At 41.7% G+C, this 17964-nt stretch overlaps 1 protein-coding gene across 1 annotated transcript; it reads left to right on the top strand.

Annotated features, from left to right (window-relative positions):
* Positions 1-2248: 2248 nt before the first annotated feature.
* On the top strand, positions 2249-17409 carry SLC16A3 (solute carrier family 16 member 3). The gene is made up of 5 exons (XM_058038645.1): positions 2249-2349; positions 8631-8875; positions 9447-9590; positions 9937-10704; positions 11979-17409. The coding sequence occupies exons 2-5, from the start codon at positions 8653-8655 to the stop codon at positions 12263-12265; spliced, it is 1422 nt and encodes a 473-aa protein (XP_057894628.1). The 5' UTR covers positions 2249-2349; positions 8631-8652; the 3' UTR covers positions 12266-17409.
* The last annotated feature ends 555 nt before the right edge of the window (positions 17410-17964 follow it).

Genomic DNA, 17964 nt, shown 5'->3' with positions numbered 1-17964 from the left:
GCAAATTATAGTTACAGAATACTGCAATTATTAAAGAGATTTAGTTAATTTACTTATATGAATCACCTCTGGTTTAAAATACAATGGTGAAACCTGGCTTAAAATGATTTTCTATATATGAACACACAAAAATTATAGTGCAAGTCCCAGCATAATTTATATTGTGCAGTGGGCCCCTCAGAGCCCTCATCAGAATCAGCACATAACAGGCAAACGTCCAATCCGTACACCATTCTGACTGCTGGCATTCTTTACACCCTTATATTAGCCATTGCCTAACCTATCAACCACATTATCTTTTCAACCCTTCCTCACCCCTGCCCCCCCCCCTTTCAAATTAGCTGTCATCTTCTCCAATGTACTTTCAATCAGCCCTTAGTCACATAGTTAAATGCATGTTAGTTCCCTAAATGAGTAATTGATAACTTACAGTGATTCAGTAGTGTCCCAAACAGACAAACTTTAATGGTGAGTAAAAAAGATTACAGACTACAATGTCATTTCAGGGACTGATGTTGAAATCTGAATACACCTAGTTTGCAAGTGAATGGCCTGAATTCAGATAACAGTGGACAGTCAAAAACTGGTTTTGCTTTTACTAGTCTTTAAGATTAGCAGTGTCAGTCTTATTGTCTGTATGTTATCTACTTAAAATAAACCACATGGCCTTGCTCATCTTCACACATTAATGCAATGAATCCTTAAGCATGTACAAATGGGTACTATACTTCAGCAAAATTGAACCAATAGCCAATGCAAACATAATGCGCAAGGGAAAGAAAAAACTTTAAGTCATTAAAAGAGCTTCAGTTCCTGCCTTGGTATTACATGATTTCAGCAAGTAGGTTTTACATTGGAAGCTACTAATCTGTGCGATATCCTAGTTCTCAAAAGACAATATTGTATCCTACTTGTCCTCTCCTACTTAGACTCCTACCCCTGTGTAATTCCACATAGGTTATAGGAATCATAGAATCATTTAGAAATTTTTTTCCCCAAGATCATTGAGTTCAGCTGTTAACCTCCAGGGATGGTGACTGCATTACTTCCCTGGACATGCCATTCCAATGCTTGGCAACCTGTTTGGAGAAGAGATTTTTTCCAATATCTAATCTAAAGCTCCTCCAGCACAACTTGAGGCCATTTCCTCTTGTTCTATCACTTGTTACCTGGGAGAAGAGACAGATGCCTGCCTTGGTACAATCTCCTTTCAGGTAGCTGTAGAGAGTGATAAGGTCCCCTGAACCTCCTTTTCTCCAGGCTGAGTCTCTCCAGCTCCCTCAGCTAGGGTCCATCAGACTCATGCTCTAGACCCTTCCCTAGCTCTGTTGCCCTTTTCTGGCCGTGTTCCAGCCCCTCAATGTTTGTCTTGTTGTGAGGGAGTGAAAACCAAACACAGGATTTAAGGTGTGGTGTCACTCCCGTATATATTGGATTGTGTGCTAGAAGCACACAAAAGAATGGAGTCACCTACTCCTGAATTTCCTAAGCCCCAGGTATCCATAGGAGTGCTACTTTCAGTGCCTTTAAGAATCCCACCACAACTTTCATAGATCAGCACATCAGTTTTATAATCAAATGTTTGTAGGAATCCCAGTTGAGTCCCAAGAGATTAATGCAGAAAGCTCATTCCATCCAGATGTAAAAGGAGGAGTATGTTATGAAACCGTATTTGCAGGGAGTAGTATAATATTTACTCCCTTGGTAAAGGATGAGGAGGGAAGCCTAACGGTTGTCTACAGAATGCACACTCAATATCAGAATATTCAATATTCAATATACAAAATATCACACTCAAATTTCTAAGAAGAAAACAACTAAGCAAGGAAGCTAGTAGGAGTAATTCTCGTGGGAGGAGACAATGAGGAAACTGATCGCTCCCAATAAAACAGAAACGGCAGCACAGAACAAACCTCAACAGCAGAAATCCATTCATTAGTTGAAGTCCACTGCTCAGGTCCTCTTCCTCCGGACAGCCAGCGCAGCACTCGTGCCATCAGGGACCAGCCCCGCGTTGCACTGTACGCAAGCAGCGCAAAGCTCGTGCTGATGCCTTGTGAGACGCCGAGGCCCCGCTCGGAGCCGGCGCCGGTGGAGTCGCGCTGCGCGCAGCCGGGGCCCGGGCGCCGAAGAACCTGTGGCGGAGGGGGAGTCGCCGCGGCGGCGATAGGACCCAGGGCGCGCCCCGCGTGGAGGGCGGGGCGAGCAGCCCCAGAGCCGCCGCGCGGGAGCGCTCTCCAGCCCGGGAGCAGACGGGCCGTGCGGCTCTGCGCGGGCACACGGGCACAGCGGGCTGCGGTCCGGCGCCAGCACGGGCATCCCCGCGCCGAGACGCGGGACGTGACTCAGGTACTGAGGCGGGGCCGTCGTGCGTGATGCTGCGGAGTCCTTGCAGGGGGCACGCGGACGAACGCCGCGGGGAGCGCGGAGTGGGGGGTCCGGAGCCGGGTGAGCCGAACCCAGAGCGCCGACCTGACCGAGGGCGCTTCTCTGCGTGGGGGTCTCCGGGCCGGCGGATGAGCCCTTGCGCCGCCCAAGCTTTGGGCAAAGCGCGGCGTAAGAGTCACGGGTTCATCCTTTGCCCAGAGGCTACGCTTGGCGCCGGTGGGGACGTGAGCACGACGCCGACTGTTCTCGCACCCCTTGGCACCACCCCACGAGGGTCGGCGCGGCGTCGTCCCACTGCCTGCGTTTCTCCTCGCTCGTGGGGCCACGCGGGCTCAGCTCTTCGTCGGGAAACCCGCGTTGCCGTATGGGTCGCCCAACGTCCTCAGAGCCACCAGCCTGAAAGCGCTGTCCGGGCGCTGAGCGGTGCTGGCCACCGAGCACCACTCCGCCTGCTACGAGAGAGCGTGGCCCTCGGCTTCCCCTCTGGCAGCCGGGTCACGCCTAGGCGCGTAGTGCCGCCGGCCCGAGGGCACGTACAGTGCCACACCGGTGGCTCGTGGGACGCCCGCGAGCTCGGGCTTTGTTTTCGCCATTCGTGGCTTCACACCGTTACTGGGGGACGAGGGTCTCTCGCCTCCGCTGTCCCTTCGCTACTGCTCAGCTCCTGTTTCAGTGTAGAGCCCTCGGAGGTGAATTTCGGAATTTTTTGTCATAGCGGTGACCGTTCAGGTCCGTCAGAGCGAGTGACGAGCAGTCTGAGGGACTGTTCCCTCATAGGGACATCGTCTCAGCCCCAGGCAGGAGCCCCGTTAGTCGGTGCAGCGAGCACACTAAGAACGGTGGGGCACCCGGGCGCGGAATCGTGCGGCGTCTCCGCGGTCTGCGTGAGCATTGGCTGCGGCGGCGACCCAAGCGTTCCCCGGGAGCCGCCTCGGCTGAGGGCTGCGCGGGCTACGTGCCCGCCCCGGAGCGCCGCGCGAGCGGTCGTGGCCGTGGCGACGCCGCGACCGCCACCATTGTATTCCCAAGCCCTCTCCCCCACGGCCCCTCCCGCGCGGCGGCCGCCGAAGCCCCTCCATCTCTTGGGAAAGAGCCTTGTTTTGATGCTGGTCGCAATCCACCTGAAGGGGTCTGCGGTTTGCCTTCTAAGCAATTCTGTGGAGAGAAGAAAAAGCACAAAAAGGTGGAGTTGAATTTCAGTAATTCAGCTTCCTCACAGGGGCAGACCGTTAGCACTATTGGAAATGCACTCCTCTTGGGCAATCCGTTCAATTTAGGATGTCATAGAGTAAAGCCATGTATGGTTTTGCAGTGTTTATTTCAGAGGAAGCAGTGTGGCAGCGGTTTTAAAATGTAAATCAGAATCTATTAGTACAGTACACCTTCAGTCAGAAGTATAACTCAAGGTATATTATAGAAATAAAAAGGTGGCATTTTAAATTGTGACTGAAGGTGGCAATTCACATATCTCAATGTGTGACACCCTATTATGAAAATGCACTGTCCAAAGTGTAAAATTACCTCTGAGCCAGATTATCTTTTCTCACTAAATTCAGCTACAAGTGCTCACCTAGCTTGAGATACAGTGTATGTGCATGTGAGCACTTTATATATAAAGGTAGTTCCATTATAGTCTGCAAAAATAAGCAGAGATGCCCAGCTGGTGACAGGACTCGACCCTTAATTAGTTTTTATCTATCTCTGTCACTTTTTGGATTTATACTAAACAATATAAGGACACATCTTCACTATAAGCAATTGTCAAGCATTTACGTTTTTCTAAAGCTTCAATATTTTGCAAAGCCATCACAGCCACAGAGCTGAAATTAATTTTCATGATGCATGAAAATTAATCGTAAGTTGTTCTTAAGTGAAGTTGGGATTCTGCAACTTTTCATGATATAAAATAGGACAAGCAAATAAATAGTCACAACTTTGCCTATAGAGCACTCTACCCAGATAATAGAATTTAAACTTGTTATCATTATCTGCTACACATAAAATTGCAGTGTGAATTTACTGTCAGTGAGGTCTGCTAATGACTTGTGATGAACGTTACTCACTGTGCAGCAGCAGTGAACAGCTGTTTTGAGGCTAAATGGGGACTGGAGAATAATTAATAGTCAAGATTTGGTATGGAACACCACTTACAGCTACAGACAGCACAGAATTATTCTAAGCGTTCTAAGAGGGAGATGAGAGAATTCTGAAAACTGGCAAACCCTTAAGAAAGGCAGCAGACCTCGAAAAATTGTCTGATTTGAAATGGAGGAGGCCAAAATGGGACTGTGGCAGTCACTGTGGGGCCTTGCAAGGAGGACAGGAGGTTAAAATAGGCATTGATAAATATGGTAATGATTTTGTAGGGAACAGCCTTTGGAATGAGCATATAATTCTACTGGCTAATATTTAAGCAGGTAAGCCACAGGAAATGCACTAGTGGGTTATACCAGTGGCCCATCTAAATGGCTACTATGAGTTACCTGAGTTGTAATAAAATCTGATTTAAAGATTTTTGCATTTGTACTTTGGAGAAGCAGGAAGGAGTTAAAGTCATGCTGAATAGGCAGATGTCAGTGATGTCAATACAAAGGGTAGTTGTTCTATATGTAGAGGGCTATCATAAGGGTCTGGAGAATATTAAAATAAAAACTTTTTTTCAGGAATCATTTCCTGAAAAATTTCAGTAGAGTTGGTTAGTCTTAGGAATCCTTAAAATCAAGAATAACATGCATATTTTGTTTACTTAGATTTTAATACCTTTGGGTAAATACAGGAGGTTTATAATTCCTGTTAGCACAACATTAAGCAGCCTATGCTTTTCAAGATATTCATACCCCCAACACTCTATGAAGAGAGAAATTATTTTCTTTGTTCACAGATAAGAAAAACTGAAGGAGGATGTCTACATTACTCAGCTTATACCATCTTCCTTATTTTGTAGTTATACAAATCTTACCTGGGTGTGGCTCCAGACTGAAGTCTAGGCTGAACTGGGTTCCCTACTCGGAGGCTTATGTTCTATTTTTGATAACCATCTCTTATTTGTATCATAGAAAGTCAAGGTCGTGTAGATTTCAGCTGTAGTTAAAATAAATTAATTATTCTTGAAAATTCCTGAAATTAATTCTTCTTGAGAACACGAAGTTCTCAAGCTATATAAGTCAGTGTACATGCTCATAAGTGTCCTTCCTACCCATACTGCTGACCATGAAGTACAGCTATGTTGCCAATAAGAGTAGTGGCTAAACAGAAATAATAGATTCTTCCCTTTTCTAGCTGCTCCTTTTTATAATACATCATCCCAGAAACCACACCATCACACCACCCACAATGCTACCTAATATTTCCTCCTAACTGAGTCTATATTAGTTTCCATGACAAGAAGAAGATAATATCAGGAAGATGAAACCCCAGATGCTACCTTTGTTTTGCCCTTTACCAAAGCAAGAATCCATTCATGATAGAAGGAATCTGGAACAAATACTGACAATACTGTTATGTCTGTTGTGGAAATATGAAACTGAGCTGCAGCCAGTTAAATGTAATCCTTTGCCTCTAAAATAGAGCTGAGCTGGCAAAAGCAGAAAGCAAAACAAGCTGTTGCAATAGTTAGGCAGTAGCCTTCTATCTTAGCAGGCTTTGATGGCATCCCAGCACTGTAGTGAAATCCTAAGTAAAAATTTTGCCAGTGCAGATCAACCAGAAGCCTGCCTTTTCTAAAGGTGGTACCCCTCGTTTATACATTTTGTAAAGGAACCTCTGCACTACTTCCTTATTATTTATTATTCACCTCTTAAGGAGGTGAATGCAGCCCAGCCTAGTAAGGTACACCATAACAGGATGAAGTACATTCTTGCTGTGTTTATGGAGACAGGGTTCATTTAGTTCTGGTTAATGGTCTTTTTATTTTGATGTGTTAACATGAATATCCAATGGACAAAACTAGATGAATAACATTGATTGTAGAATCATAGAGTAGTTTGGGTTGGAAGAAACTTTAATCTCATTCCAACCCGCTGCTGTGGGCACGAACACCTTCCATCAGGCCACATGGCTCCAAACCCTGTCTAACCAGGCCTGGAACTCTTCCAGGGATGAGACGGCCACAGCTTCTCTGGGCAACCAGGGCCCCATCACCCTCAGACTAAAGAATTTCTCCTAATACCTAATCTAAATCTACTGTCAGTTTGAAGTCATTCCCCCTTGTTCAATCACGGCATGCCCTTGTAACAAGTCCCTTTCCAGCCTTCTTGTAGCCACTTCAGACACTGGAAAGGTGCAATAAGGCTTCCCCAGAGCATCCTCTTCTGCATGCTGAACCATCCAAGTTCTCTCAGCCTTTCCCTTTAAGAGAGCTGTTTTTGAGGCGCGCGTGTGCAAACGTGAATCACTCTTGAAAGGATGGTGCCTGAAGATCTGGTGTGCTGGCTTATGGTGATTTTTAGCCAAATGTGGTAGTAGTCGTGATGTAAAGAGTAAATGGATATTACTGTGTGTTCCCCTGTAGACCTTTTTTTATGAAATGCTGGAAAGTAGGCCAGGTTCCCTCACATCAGCAAGTCTACCTCTTTCATCACAGCAAAACATAAAACCGTTTTAGAGACTGCTCCTCATGGCAAAGATGGTAAGCTCCGTAAGGCAGGTGCATCAGAATGTGTCTCTTTCAGGCTGACTTGCTCTGCTGGGCATGGAAGAGCTCAAGAACGGCCAGGAAGGAGGATATTTCCCTCTCCTGTGGGAGCACCGGGCTCCGGCAACGGCGGTTGCGAGCGCTGGGCGGGGGTGCGGCCCCGGCTCCGCCCGGGCCGCGCGCGCAACTGGCGGGCAGCGCCCGCCCCCGGCCCGGGAGTCACGTCCCGCACGTCTCAGTGCGGCGGCCGCGCGCGCCCCGCTGGGGCATCACCGCGCGGGTCAGGCGGGGCCGCGGGCGGGGCGGCTCCGGCAGCCTCTGCCCGAGGGTCGGAGTGCGGCGCGGGGAGCCGGCTCTTCCTCCGAACCGCGGCCGCACCAGGCTCCCTGCGCCGCGTGCCGAGTTGACTTCTCTCCCCCTGAAAATCTTGGACAGTTCTCTTCTGAAAGGAAGAAGCGTGCTGCCAAATAGTTCTTAACGGTGTTTCTTCTCAAAGCCACTCGCCGCTTCATATGGCATGGATGTAGTTTGCTATCGGGGTTCAGCCCTGTTAGGTCTGCAGAGACTGCCTTTATAACAACTTTGCTGTAGACGCAGTAAAGGAGACAGTCCCAGCCTGTGCCCAGAGGCGAATGCTGTAAGGCACTGAATATCCCCACCCAGCACTGTATAAGCAGTCTGGAGAGATTGCCAGTTGCTGTATTTCAACAAAGCGTGCTCATGTATTATTACTAACTTTGTGTTGCTATTAGACGGGTAATGGAAATGAAGGAAAACTGCCCAAACCTTCCCCCAATATTTTCAACCTTCACTTCAAATGAAATATTTGGACAACTTGAAAGCAGCGCGAGTGACAGTACTCCCTGAAGTGCTTCAATTTTACATCTTATTCCTGTTCTTTATACATTTGAGCCGAGATTCATAAAATATTACTTTTTCTTACTGATCATGTAGTAACAACAATGGCAAATATTTGTGTCAGGCAGGCAGCTGTACTGAGCATTGCTTCAGTTACTAACTCCCAGCATCCACAAAAATGGCTCTTGGGGATTTTCATTGCAGTTTATCATTTGAACTTGATGTGTGAAAAATGATAGCTCATCATCATCTCAAGGGGACCTTTCTATCTTTTCAAGATAACAGGGTATCAGGGCTGTACAGCTGTCCTCAGTGGGGAATAAAAAAATCTAGGTGATTAGTCCTCCATTTCACAGAGCATTTGTGATGCAACAGGTCTCCTAAGTGAATAGGCCAGGAGCTTCATGTAAAAAGGTCTTATATAAAATATCTTGCAGACTTTAATGCAGTAATTATTACATATTTGTGACAGTCAGATACACCCCTGAAATGCTGTTACAGCTTCAGTTTTTTGATGAAGCAGTGCTTTGGATGAAATCCAGCTTTGACTTTGAGAGCTGTGCAGGGCCATTAATTTAAAACTCAGCTGCGTGCATCTCATTTTAATGTGCTTTTGCAAGCTTTGTAAAAACCTAAACAAGAAATAGTTAAAATTGCACTGCATTTACAAGACTGTTTTTTAAAAGTAATTCCAAGCCTTAGTTTAAATGGTAGTGCAATTTTAGAATACTAATTGCTTTTTGTTTCTTAGGGAACACACAAGCTTCTTCATCATGGGAGCTGTAGTAGCTGATGATGGTCCCTCAGGTGTTAAAGCCCCTGATGGAGGCTGGGGCTGGGCTGTCCTTTTCGGCTGTTTTATCATCACAGGATTCTCCTATGCCTTTCCTAAGGCAGTTAGTGTCTTCTTTAAAGAACTTATCCGGGAATTTGGCATTGGATATAGCGACACTGCATGGATTTCCTCCATTCTGTTGGCCATGCTTTACGGAACAGGTGAGTAGTTATCTGGTTTTGAAACAGTATTGTTATTACAATTTTTTAATTACAATTATTGTTATTACAGTTATTATTGTCATACAATTAAGTTTGTAAATCTTACAGCCGTTTACAGTCTGTATCATGACTGCATATCATTAGTTGTGTGCAAATAAGGCATTCCAAGGAAGAATTACTAATAATCACATCAATCAGAAGATTTTTTAAGCCCATCCAGTTTATTTAAAATTATGTCTTTGTAAGTCAGTAGCTGCTAAAGATGATGAAAAAGAAAAATCACAAGGCACTATGAAGACAAAAAATATTGACTACAAATAGTCAAAAGTATTTGACTACAAAAGTATTTGACTACAGAGGGAAGGACATTTTTCCTGATTGGCCTGACTTTATGGACAAAGTACAAAACAAGTCAGAATCACTGAAGTTGGAAAGACCTTAGACCTTTAAGATCATTGATTCCTACTATGAACGTTGCACTTTGAAATCTACCAAAGAAATACAAAGTATCAGAAAATCAGTTGTAAAAGTTGGTTTATTGTAGCAACTGTAATTTGCTTTTCTTGCCTAGGTCCACTTTGTAGCGTATGTGTCAATCGCTTTGGTTGTCGCCCTGTCATGCTGGTGGGTGGCCTTTTTGCTTCAATGGGGATGGTGATAGCTTCCTTCTGCACAAGCATCGTTCAGATATATCTAACTGCAGGTGTGATTACTGGTAAGTACTATGCTGAAAATGAGTTCACTTATATCTTATCTTTAGGCTGAAGTTTTGTTTAAGTGAAAAATACCCGAAGCATAAGGATCACCCAACTGGGCTTTTATAAAGATGGCAGATAAGTGTGAAATTAAAAGGTCATTTATTTTTGTTATTAGCATGAAGTGTAATCATAAAGTACAATAACACTATGGGGGTAAAATACTTTGTGTTATCTTGGGATTCTTCTGTCCATTTGGAACAAAACTATTTTCTCTTAAGTCATGAGTCAGAAAAACTGTAATTAGAATATCTTTAACAATGATATTGTAGGCCAGTATTAATTTTTATGTACCCTCTACTACAGGTTTGGGTTTGGCACTAAACTTTCAGCCTTCACTCATCATGTTAAACCGTTACTTTGACAAACGCCGGCCCTTAGCCAATGGGCTATCTGCTGCTGGGAGTCCAGTGTTTCTTTGTGCTCTCTCACCATTGGGGCAGATATTACAGCATGAGTACGGTTGGAGAGGAGGATTCCTTATCCTGGGTGGGATGCTGCTCAACTGCTGTGTATGCGGAGCACTAATGAGACCTTTGGAGCCACCCAAAAAGGCTGAAGCTACCAAAGAGCCAGCTGAGAAGAAAGTGAAGAAAAAACTTCTGGATTTCAGTGTGTTTAAAGACAGTGGTTTTGTAATCTATACACTAGCAGCATCTATCATGGTGCTTGGCCTCTTTGTTCCTCCAGTGTTTGTTGTGAGTTATGCCAAGGATTTAGGGTATCAAGACACCAAAGCAGCTTTTCTTCTGACTATTCTGGGATTCATTGATATCTTTGCTCGCCCAATCTGTGGAATGGTAGCTGGTCTTAAATGGGTTAGACCACGCTGTGTGTACCTCTTCAGTTTTGCTATGATTTTTAATGGTTTTACAGATCTCATGGGCTCTATGTCTGTTGATTATGGTGGACTGGTGGTCTTTTGCATTTTCTTTGGCATTTCTTATGGAATGGTAGGTGCTCTTCAGTTTGAAGTTCTCATGGCTATCGTTGGTACGCAGAAGTTTTCCAGTGCTATCGGTTTAGTGCTCCTGGCAGAAGCTATGGCTGTTCTGATTGGCCCACCATCAGCAGGCAAGTATGCCATTTAGCTCAGAATTTAAAATTGTGTGCATTGCATTCATTTACACAAAATATAAGGGAGCTGAGAAAAAGATGCGAGTCACTCAAGAAGTGCAGATTGTGCTAGTGTTGCACATCTTTCAAAGGCTTTCTGCAGTTGCACTCTGAAATACTCCAAGAAGGGATGGAATAACCTGTTTCCTTCTTGCGTCTATTTCAGGATTGGTTAAACTGCCATATTGAGATGCTGCTATTTCTTTCTGAAACCCTGCACTGATCTTCTTATTGGTAGATAGCTGACAGGGATTCAGAATATGAAACCTGTCAATTTTCTTTGGGAAATATTAGGATACATTTTCTATATCCATGGTAGATTTGGAGGAGGAAAGAAAACATCTGAAGGACAAAATAAAATCCTACAAGGAGGCCTATAAAACCAGACTGATTTAAGGAAGGTGGAGTGCTTCTACTGCACGTCTTACAACCCAAGAATAAGGGGACATGACAAAATAGTAAAATTCATTAATTTGAAGTCAAAACACAAATTAATTACTAATCAAAGAACATACATTTTACAGACCCTGAACTGAAACACACTTTCCCTCCCAAGACCCATCAGGTCACTGCCATAGAATGTTTATTATACCAGACAAGTATTTTTATTATAACAAAAGCCCCTTCATGGGAAAACCAGTATTATGCAGCACTTCCTCCAATCTTCAGGTTTGGAGAGGCACTTCCTTCATATCCTCCCACCTGTTCTTTCACATCCACCGCATCCTGTAAAAATTTACCTTTCCCAGTGTCAGAACCAGTCAGTTACTCCAGACTGACTATTGAATAACATTTTCGTTTTAAGCAGGCAGTCCACTACCCGTGTAGAAAGGTAAATGAAATTGGGAGCAAGAGGATAATGATGATCAGATCATGATACAGATGACACAGATACCATCCATGGATGCACATATTTTTATCTGAAATACAAAGCATCTGTTTGATCTTTCGCATCTGAAGGCGAGGCCAGTTTTACTTTCAGATGAACTGCATGCCTCTGTGTGCAGCAGACTATGTGTTTTGATATCTCATGTAGTGTCAGTGACTGTTAAACTGAACCGAAATAATTGAGAAATATTTTGTTATAAACTCATTTTAATCCTATTTCAAAAAATCTTGTTAGGTAGTCATGGTGATTCTAGACAGGAGAGTCAAAATGCTTTAAAAATCAGAAAAATATTCACTGCAAGATAATCACTTTTGTTAATTACCTGGAATGTTGCCTTTTTCAGGAAAACTCCTGGATGCAACAGGGAGGTACATGTTTGTTTTCATTATTGCTGGAATTGAAGTTACCACCTCAGCCCTTGTATTGGCCTTGGGGAATTTCTTCTGCATTAAGAAAAAATCAGAAGAACCACATACAAAAGAAGAAGCAGCAGAAAGAGAGGAATTAAACAAATGCGAAAACAAAACTCCTGAAGATGCCAAAGTGGACTCTATTGAAGTGGAGCAGTTTCTGAAAGATGAGCCTGAAAAAAATGGCGAAGTTGTAACTAACCCAGAAACATGTGTATGAGCATAACAAGGAACTGAGAAGTGTTTAGAAAAGAAATATTTCCAATGCTATTTATTTTAGAAACAGAAATAGTTTAGGGCTGGGCCATCTGCTTTAGTAACTTGGGGCTAGTCAGCTCATCAGGTCTCTTTGGAAGCTGATTAGCTGGACAACATCTTACCGGAAAAATAGCTTTATTGGTAAAAGGTGGAACATTGTGGTTATGTATTTTATGTAAACTAAAAAAGCTTTTCTGAACACAAGTAGGCTCTTGCTATGCATCACCAGAAACTGCTCACTTGGAAGATACGGGAAAAGCATATTTTCAGAAAAGTGGAATTATGTTTTCAGACAATATTGATGAAATTGCTGTGTTGTGTGGCAAAATATAATTTCCCTACGTTCTCTGTGAAGGGAAAAGAGTTTGAGATGGATAAAAATCTCAGGAACTTAAAGGTCTCCATTAGGTTTTAGAATTTCTTACCTTTTTAGATTTTTTTTAGATAATTGGCTCAGCCCTAATTTAATTTTGGTAAGATCTGTAACTTTGATTTATGTAAATGCATTTCTGCCTAAACCTGTAACCTTTGCAATAATCACCTGGAAATCCTGTTTTTGGAAAGGCGCATTATAGACAGTGTCCTCAGCAGATCACACAAGTGGTATTCTGAGATAGTACTAAAAAAACCCCAAACAGCAGAATGGATCCTGACAGACCCTGAGGAAACAAAATTAGTCCACAATTCCATGCACTGTTTTCAGTAAAATTTCCCTAGAGCATTGAAAAATATTACAAGTAACATGGACAAGATGATCAGTAGAATAGTCTGAAAAAGTGTCCATTTTGCATACAAAAGAAATGATGGTGCAAGTTTCCGGATGACTTACAGAGTGGATAGACTTTGGGAAGAGAGTGAACTACTTTGAAACATGTTAGTCATCCATAAAATGCAATGTTAGCATCATGGAAAGGTTTTAATATGTTTAGTTTTGAGGTTTTTTTCTACCCCATTTATCCCACTTCCCTACCCCCCAGCTTAATCTATAGAAGTTCAAAGTGCCATTCTTGCTGTTTGAGGAAACATGATAGAACTGTTGATAATTTTTATGATGGCATGGTACTGAATAGAAAAGGAAGGCAAAAGAAAGGCATTGTATTTTTTTTCCCACCCAAAACCACTCAAGAAATGTAACTTTTTAAAATATAAAATCATGCTACTGCATCTCATCTCTTAAATCTGCTTATAAAAAACTGAATAGGCTTTGTAACTGCAGTAACAATCTTCAAAACAGACTAAATGTAACAGATTCAATTTTCTTAGTAGTAGCAAAGGAATATTGGCTTTCAGGTGCCAAAATTGTTCTGCTTAATAACTGAAAACTGAAAGACCCTAATCCCTTACAACTCAGTATCCACTTAAAATTTCTAACGGAAACAAAGTGCCAAAACCAAGAACCATTCTCTAATGAATGATACCAACTTCCATTTTGGAAGTTTCTTCAAAATGGTTTTGCATTGTTAGGACAACCTTGCACAGAAATCGGAAGGTTAGAAATATAACTTTAAAAAGAAATGAATGCTACATAGAATAAACTGGTTTTACATCCTATGTAGTGCATTATTTTAAAGTCTTATTAATTTAGTGGCAGCAATTGTAGCGAATGGTATTTCCCAGTTGTAACAGCATGCTTACTGAACTTAGCTCCACTTTGCTAAAGACTAAATTGGTACTTGAAGCACAACACTGATAGCTCCAGAAGGCAAGAGAAAAACTGAATCCACAGAGTAATTTATTATACCCTTGGAGGCTGCTTCAGATGATACATGAAAGCCTGATACAGCTTTCAGATTGGAGTTCCCTGTTGTTTCAAAAAGCAGAAACTAAAAACCTTTCCAAAGGTGAATTCAGATTCTCAGACAGCCATTTTTGACTTACTGTGTGCTTTGATCACTGGATTTCTTTGCTAGATAATGCTATGCAGTTATCACAGAATGAAATGGTTATTCTGCAAATTGTCCAGACTGCTTTATAGGTGACAGAATGTAATTTGTGCTTATCATACTGACTTTCCAGACTATGTTTCATTTTCCATACATAATACTTTTACAGTTAAGCTGGAAAAAATTTTATGTTGTAATTTTATGTGATTTGAGACAGGAAAAGAAGTTAGGAAGACAAGGAGACACAGTTCAACAAGAAACCATAAATCATCTTGTAAGCCAAACTGGTGTTAATAGAAAGGCCTCATTTGCCAATACAAGTTATTTTCTTCCACTCAAAGACCAATCCCATTGACTGGTACTGCCAATGCTCTTGTGCTGCTTTCAGCACAGGCCTACCAATGGCTTGCAGTATTTATGACAGCAGGAGATGCTTACTGAATGACAGTGGTCAAATCAAAGGACTCCTTTATTGACTGTGAGGAAAAAAAGGGTTAGAATTTAATTCACTAAGCAGTTTAAAAAAAACATATTATCAGTGTAAAATCTTTTATCATTTTAATTAATTGCAAGAAGCATCAATACAAAGGTGAGAAACTCCTAACGTAGCTCTCTTAGCAACATCCAAAGTGGCAGGCTTGAGAGTACTTCAGAGTTTTAGAGCCAGTTAAGCTCCTTGCTCTCATTCAGTTCCACTCAAGGTAACACCGAAGTGTGTGCTAGCCCTCCAGTCCTCCTTCTGTTCAGCTGCCTTTATCTTCTTGGAAAGAGATTCGTTAAACTGATGGGAAGGAAACCTCCATGCCAGATATCCAGGCTGAACACCTGCTGGCCATTACACTAGACTGGGCTGAAGCATGTACCCAACTGCTCCAATAACCCTTTGTGTCCATGTCAATACATCTCCTGTTTTATAGATCTCTCTCCTTCTACCCCAGTGTGTTAAAAACTCAAAACCAACCAAAACTAAACCCCACAAGCATCTAGTCCTTAGGTTCCCAGCACTGTCCAGCCAGGCTCCTTTTTAATTTAACTCTGCTTACTGTAAATATTTAAATAGATTGATAAATATTTAAAAAAAATATTTTGTATATTTAAAAGCAAGGAACTGATTTAAAATTCTTCCAGATACTTTGCTACTCTATTTCTTTAATCTCAATACCACTGAGATGGCCCTTAAGAGCGGTCTGCGAGATGTGCTCATCCACATATTTTGAGGATGTACACGTCGAAGCCATAAAGCATTGCTAAGGAGACATTGATTGCTCAGGGTCACAGGCAGAACAGTTTCATGCAACATCTACCCAGATGAACCTTTGTTCCACCTTCACCTGATTAAAATTTTGTGATTTGAAAAATGGGAAAAGGAAAAGGAAGGGAATGTAGGTAATTATGCAACCAAATTGCGAAGCATCCAAAGATTATAGTTTACTCCTACATCATACACTATTGAAACATATATAATTTCTTTTGACACACAGATCATGAATATATCTAAGAAGTCTGGAAAGTAAACAATCAAAAAACCAAAACAGTTTTCCAAGATTCTTTCTCTGAAAGTAGTGAATAGTCTTTTACCCCGCAGGCTAGCGAAATTTTTAAAGCATTTTGGATCTTCACACATTCTATAAATTGTGTACTATAGGATTTATTGGCAAAGTATTGTATGATTGATTATGTAATGGGTCTTAGGAAAGTAAGGGCCTGATGCAAGGAGATGAAATGTGCATAAATGCCAGTAATACACAGAGACTAGATAAAAAAGAATACGTGTGTTTGCACATACATATGTACATATGTGTGTATATACATACATACATACATGAATAAAAATATATACGTAAACACGCAAAATACCCACAGGAGTAGATTACAGACAGTTTGCCCATTTATAAGACAGTGAGCAGAGTTAAAATTATTTTCTTCCTCCTATACAAAGATCAGTTTGCTTTTTTGAAAATTCTAAATTAAATATTTTGTACCCATTTGGAGCCTAGAAGACCTCCGCAGAACTAGAAGTCTTAAAGTAATGCAGCTGTTTCAAAATAAGCCAGTTCCCTAAAGTTAAGACTTGAGATGGATGGTATGAAGGTATGGTGTAAAGGACTGGAGAGATTTTGTGCTAATATTAAATTCCATCTACACAAATGGGTATTAGGCAATGTAGAATCATTCTTTAAAATAAATTAGAACATTCCCCTAATCAAGCAACCAATCTTCAAAATGAAAAAGCAAAATTCATATATGCCCTATTGGCACATCCCAAAGAAAATGTTTAGTTTGGTAGACAATTACAAAAGGAAGAATTTCAGAATGCAAACTCTTACATGTTACAACATGTAAGTATTGACTTATGTAGTGTGTCTGTGTCTCTCTGCCACACTCGTCTATAGGATTATGGGAAGCAATTAATTTTGTGCGAGATGACATTTTGTTTCTTGTTAATGCACTTTAATGTAATGTGTATATTTATACTTAGTAATTTTTTTTATGCTTTTCTAGTAAACTGTTGCAAATGTAGTGAATAAATAAATATCTGATTGTCAAAAACTGTGGGTTTGAGAAAATAAGCTCAGAAAAAAATAGCTTTAGCACCCCAATATAGATATTAGGCTTCATTTGCACATACCTATTAAACAGCTATACAGGGACAAGAGTGTTTATAGAGAAGAGCTGACACTCAGCTGACAGGCAGCCAGAATTTAATGTGGGCAAGGGGACTGCTTTTGCCATGACTCATAGTTTGGCCAATTCCAAAATGGATATGTGCTTCTGCTGTAAGTGATCCTGAAGACTACTTTAGAGCATCATCTAATTTAAAATAGCAGCAATTAATTTTGTGCTGTGCAAAAAATATTAATGTTCTCCTCCGAACAGTGCTCCAGATTTTGTCTGCAGGTAAAGTTTTATTAACTGTCTTCAGTTATAAAGCCCAAAATATTTTGAACACTGACATGTTGGCAAGCTGTCTGTACTGTCAAGTGATGCTCTTCAGAATTTGAAAGCTCCTAAGAAAACACAGTGCAGGCATACATTTATGTTGTGGGTTTTTGGCTCCTATGGTAACTCAGCTAGGACTAGTTCCTCAAGGTATAATCTCAAGGCTACATCCAGGTGAATCAAAATTACAAGCAGTGTAATTCACAAGCAAGACCGATCTTTTGGGATCTGAAGATACATGCTTGTGCTTAATTCTGTGTGTCAAGAGATCTTTGAGAAAACTTTCAAAGCTCACTTTAAAAAGTTTCTCTGTATATTTACACTGAAAAGGTCACAGGTCTAGTTTACATAAACACATCCTCCCCCTTAGTATTTGAATAGATACACAATTACTTTTTTATGGTAGTTTAATTAAATTGGCAAGACTTAATGTGTAATCAAATGCTTTGCAACCCAATGGCCAAACCAAGCCATATACTGCTGCAGTAATTAATATTACTCAGTGGACTAAAATGACAGAACTTACTAGCATGTAGTCAGCCCACACTTGTGACAGAAAACCAGAATTTATCTTTGCCTCTGGCTCTCTTTGAGTATGAAAGAAAGAAGTAGGGCCAATCACTGTAGGGGAAAATGTGCTTGATCTGATTTGCACAGCTGCTGTTCCCTGCTGCTGGACCTGTTGAAGAAAGTACTCCTCTACTTCTGGAAGAGTAAACAACCTTGACAACAGCAGAGGCACCGCAAATGAGAAGCAACAGCTTTGGAATGGATTGTTTTAGCAGCTTTCTCAATGCTTCTGAAACAGAGCTCATTTTTGTGCCAGTTAAAATGCTTA

The sequence above is a fragment of the Melospiza georgiana genome, chromosome 21 (genome assembly GCF_028018845.1).
Source record: "Melospiza georgiana isolate bMelGeo1 chromosome 21, bMelGeo1.pri, whole genome shotgun sequence".
NCBI lineage: Eukaryota > Metazoa > Chordata > Aves > Passeriformes > Passerellidae > Melospiza > Melospiza georgiana.
This window is presented reverse-complemented; position numbering and strand designations above follow the sequence as displayed.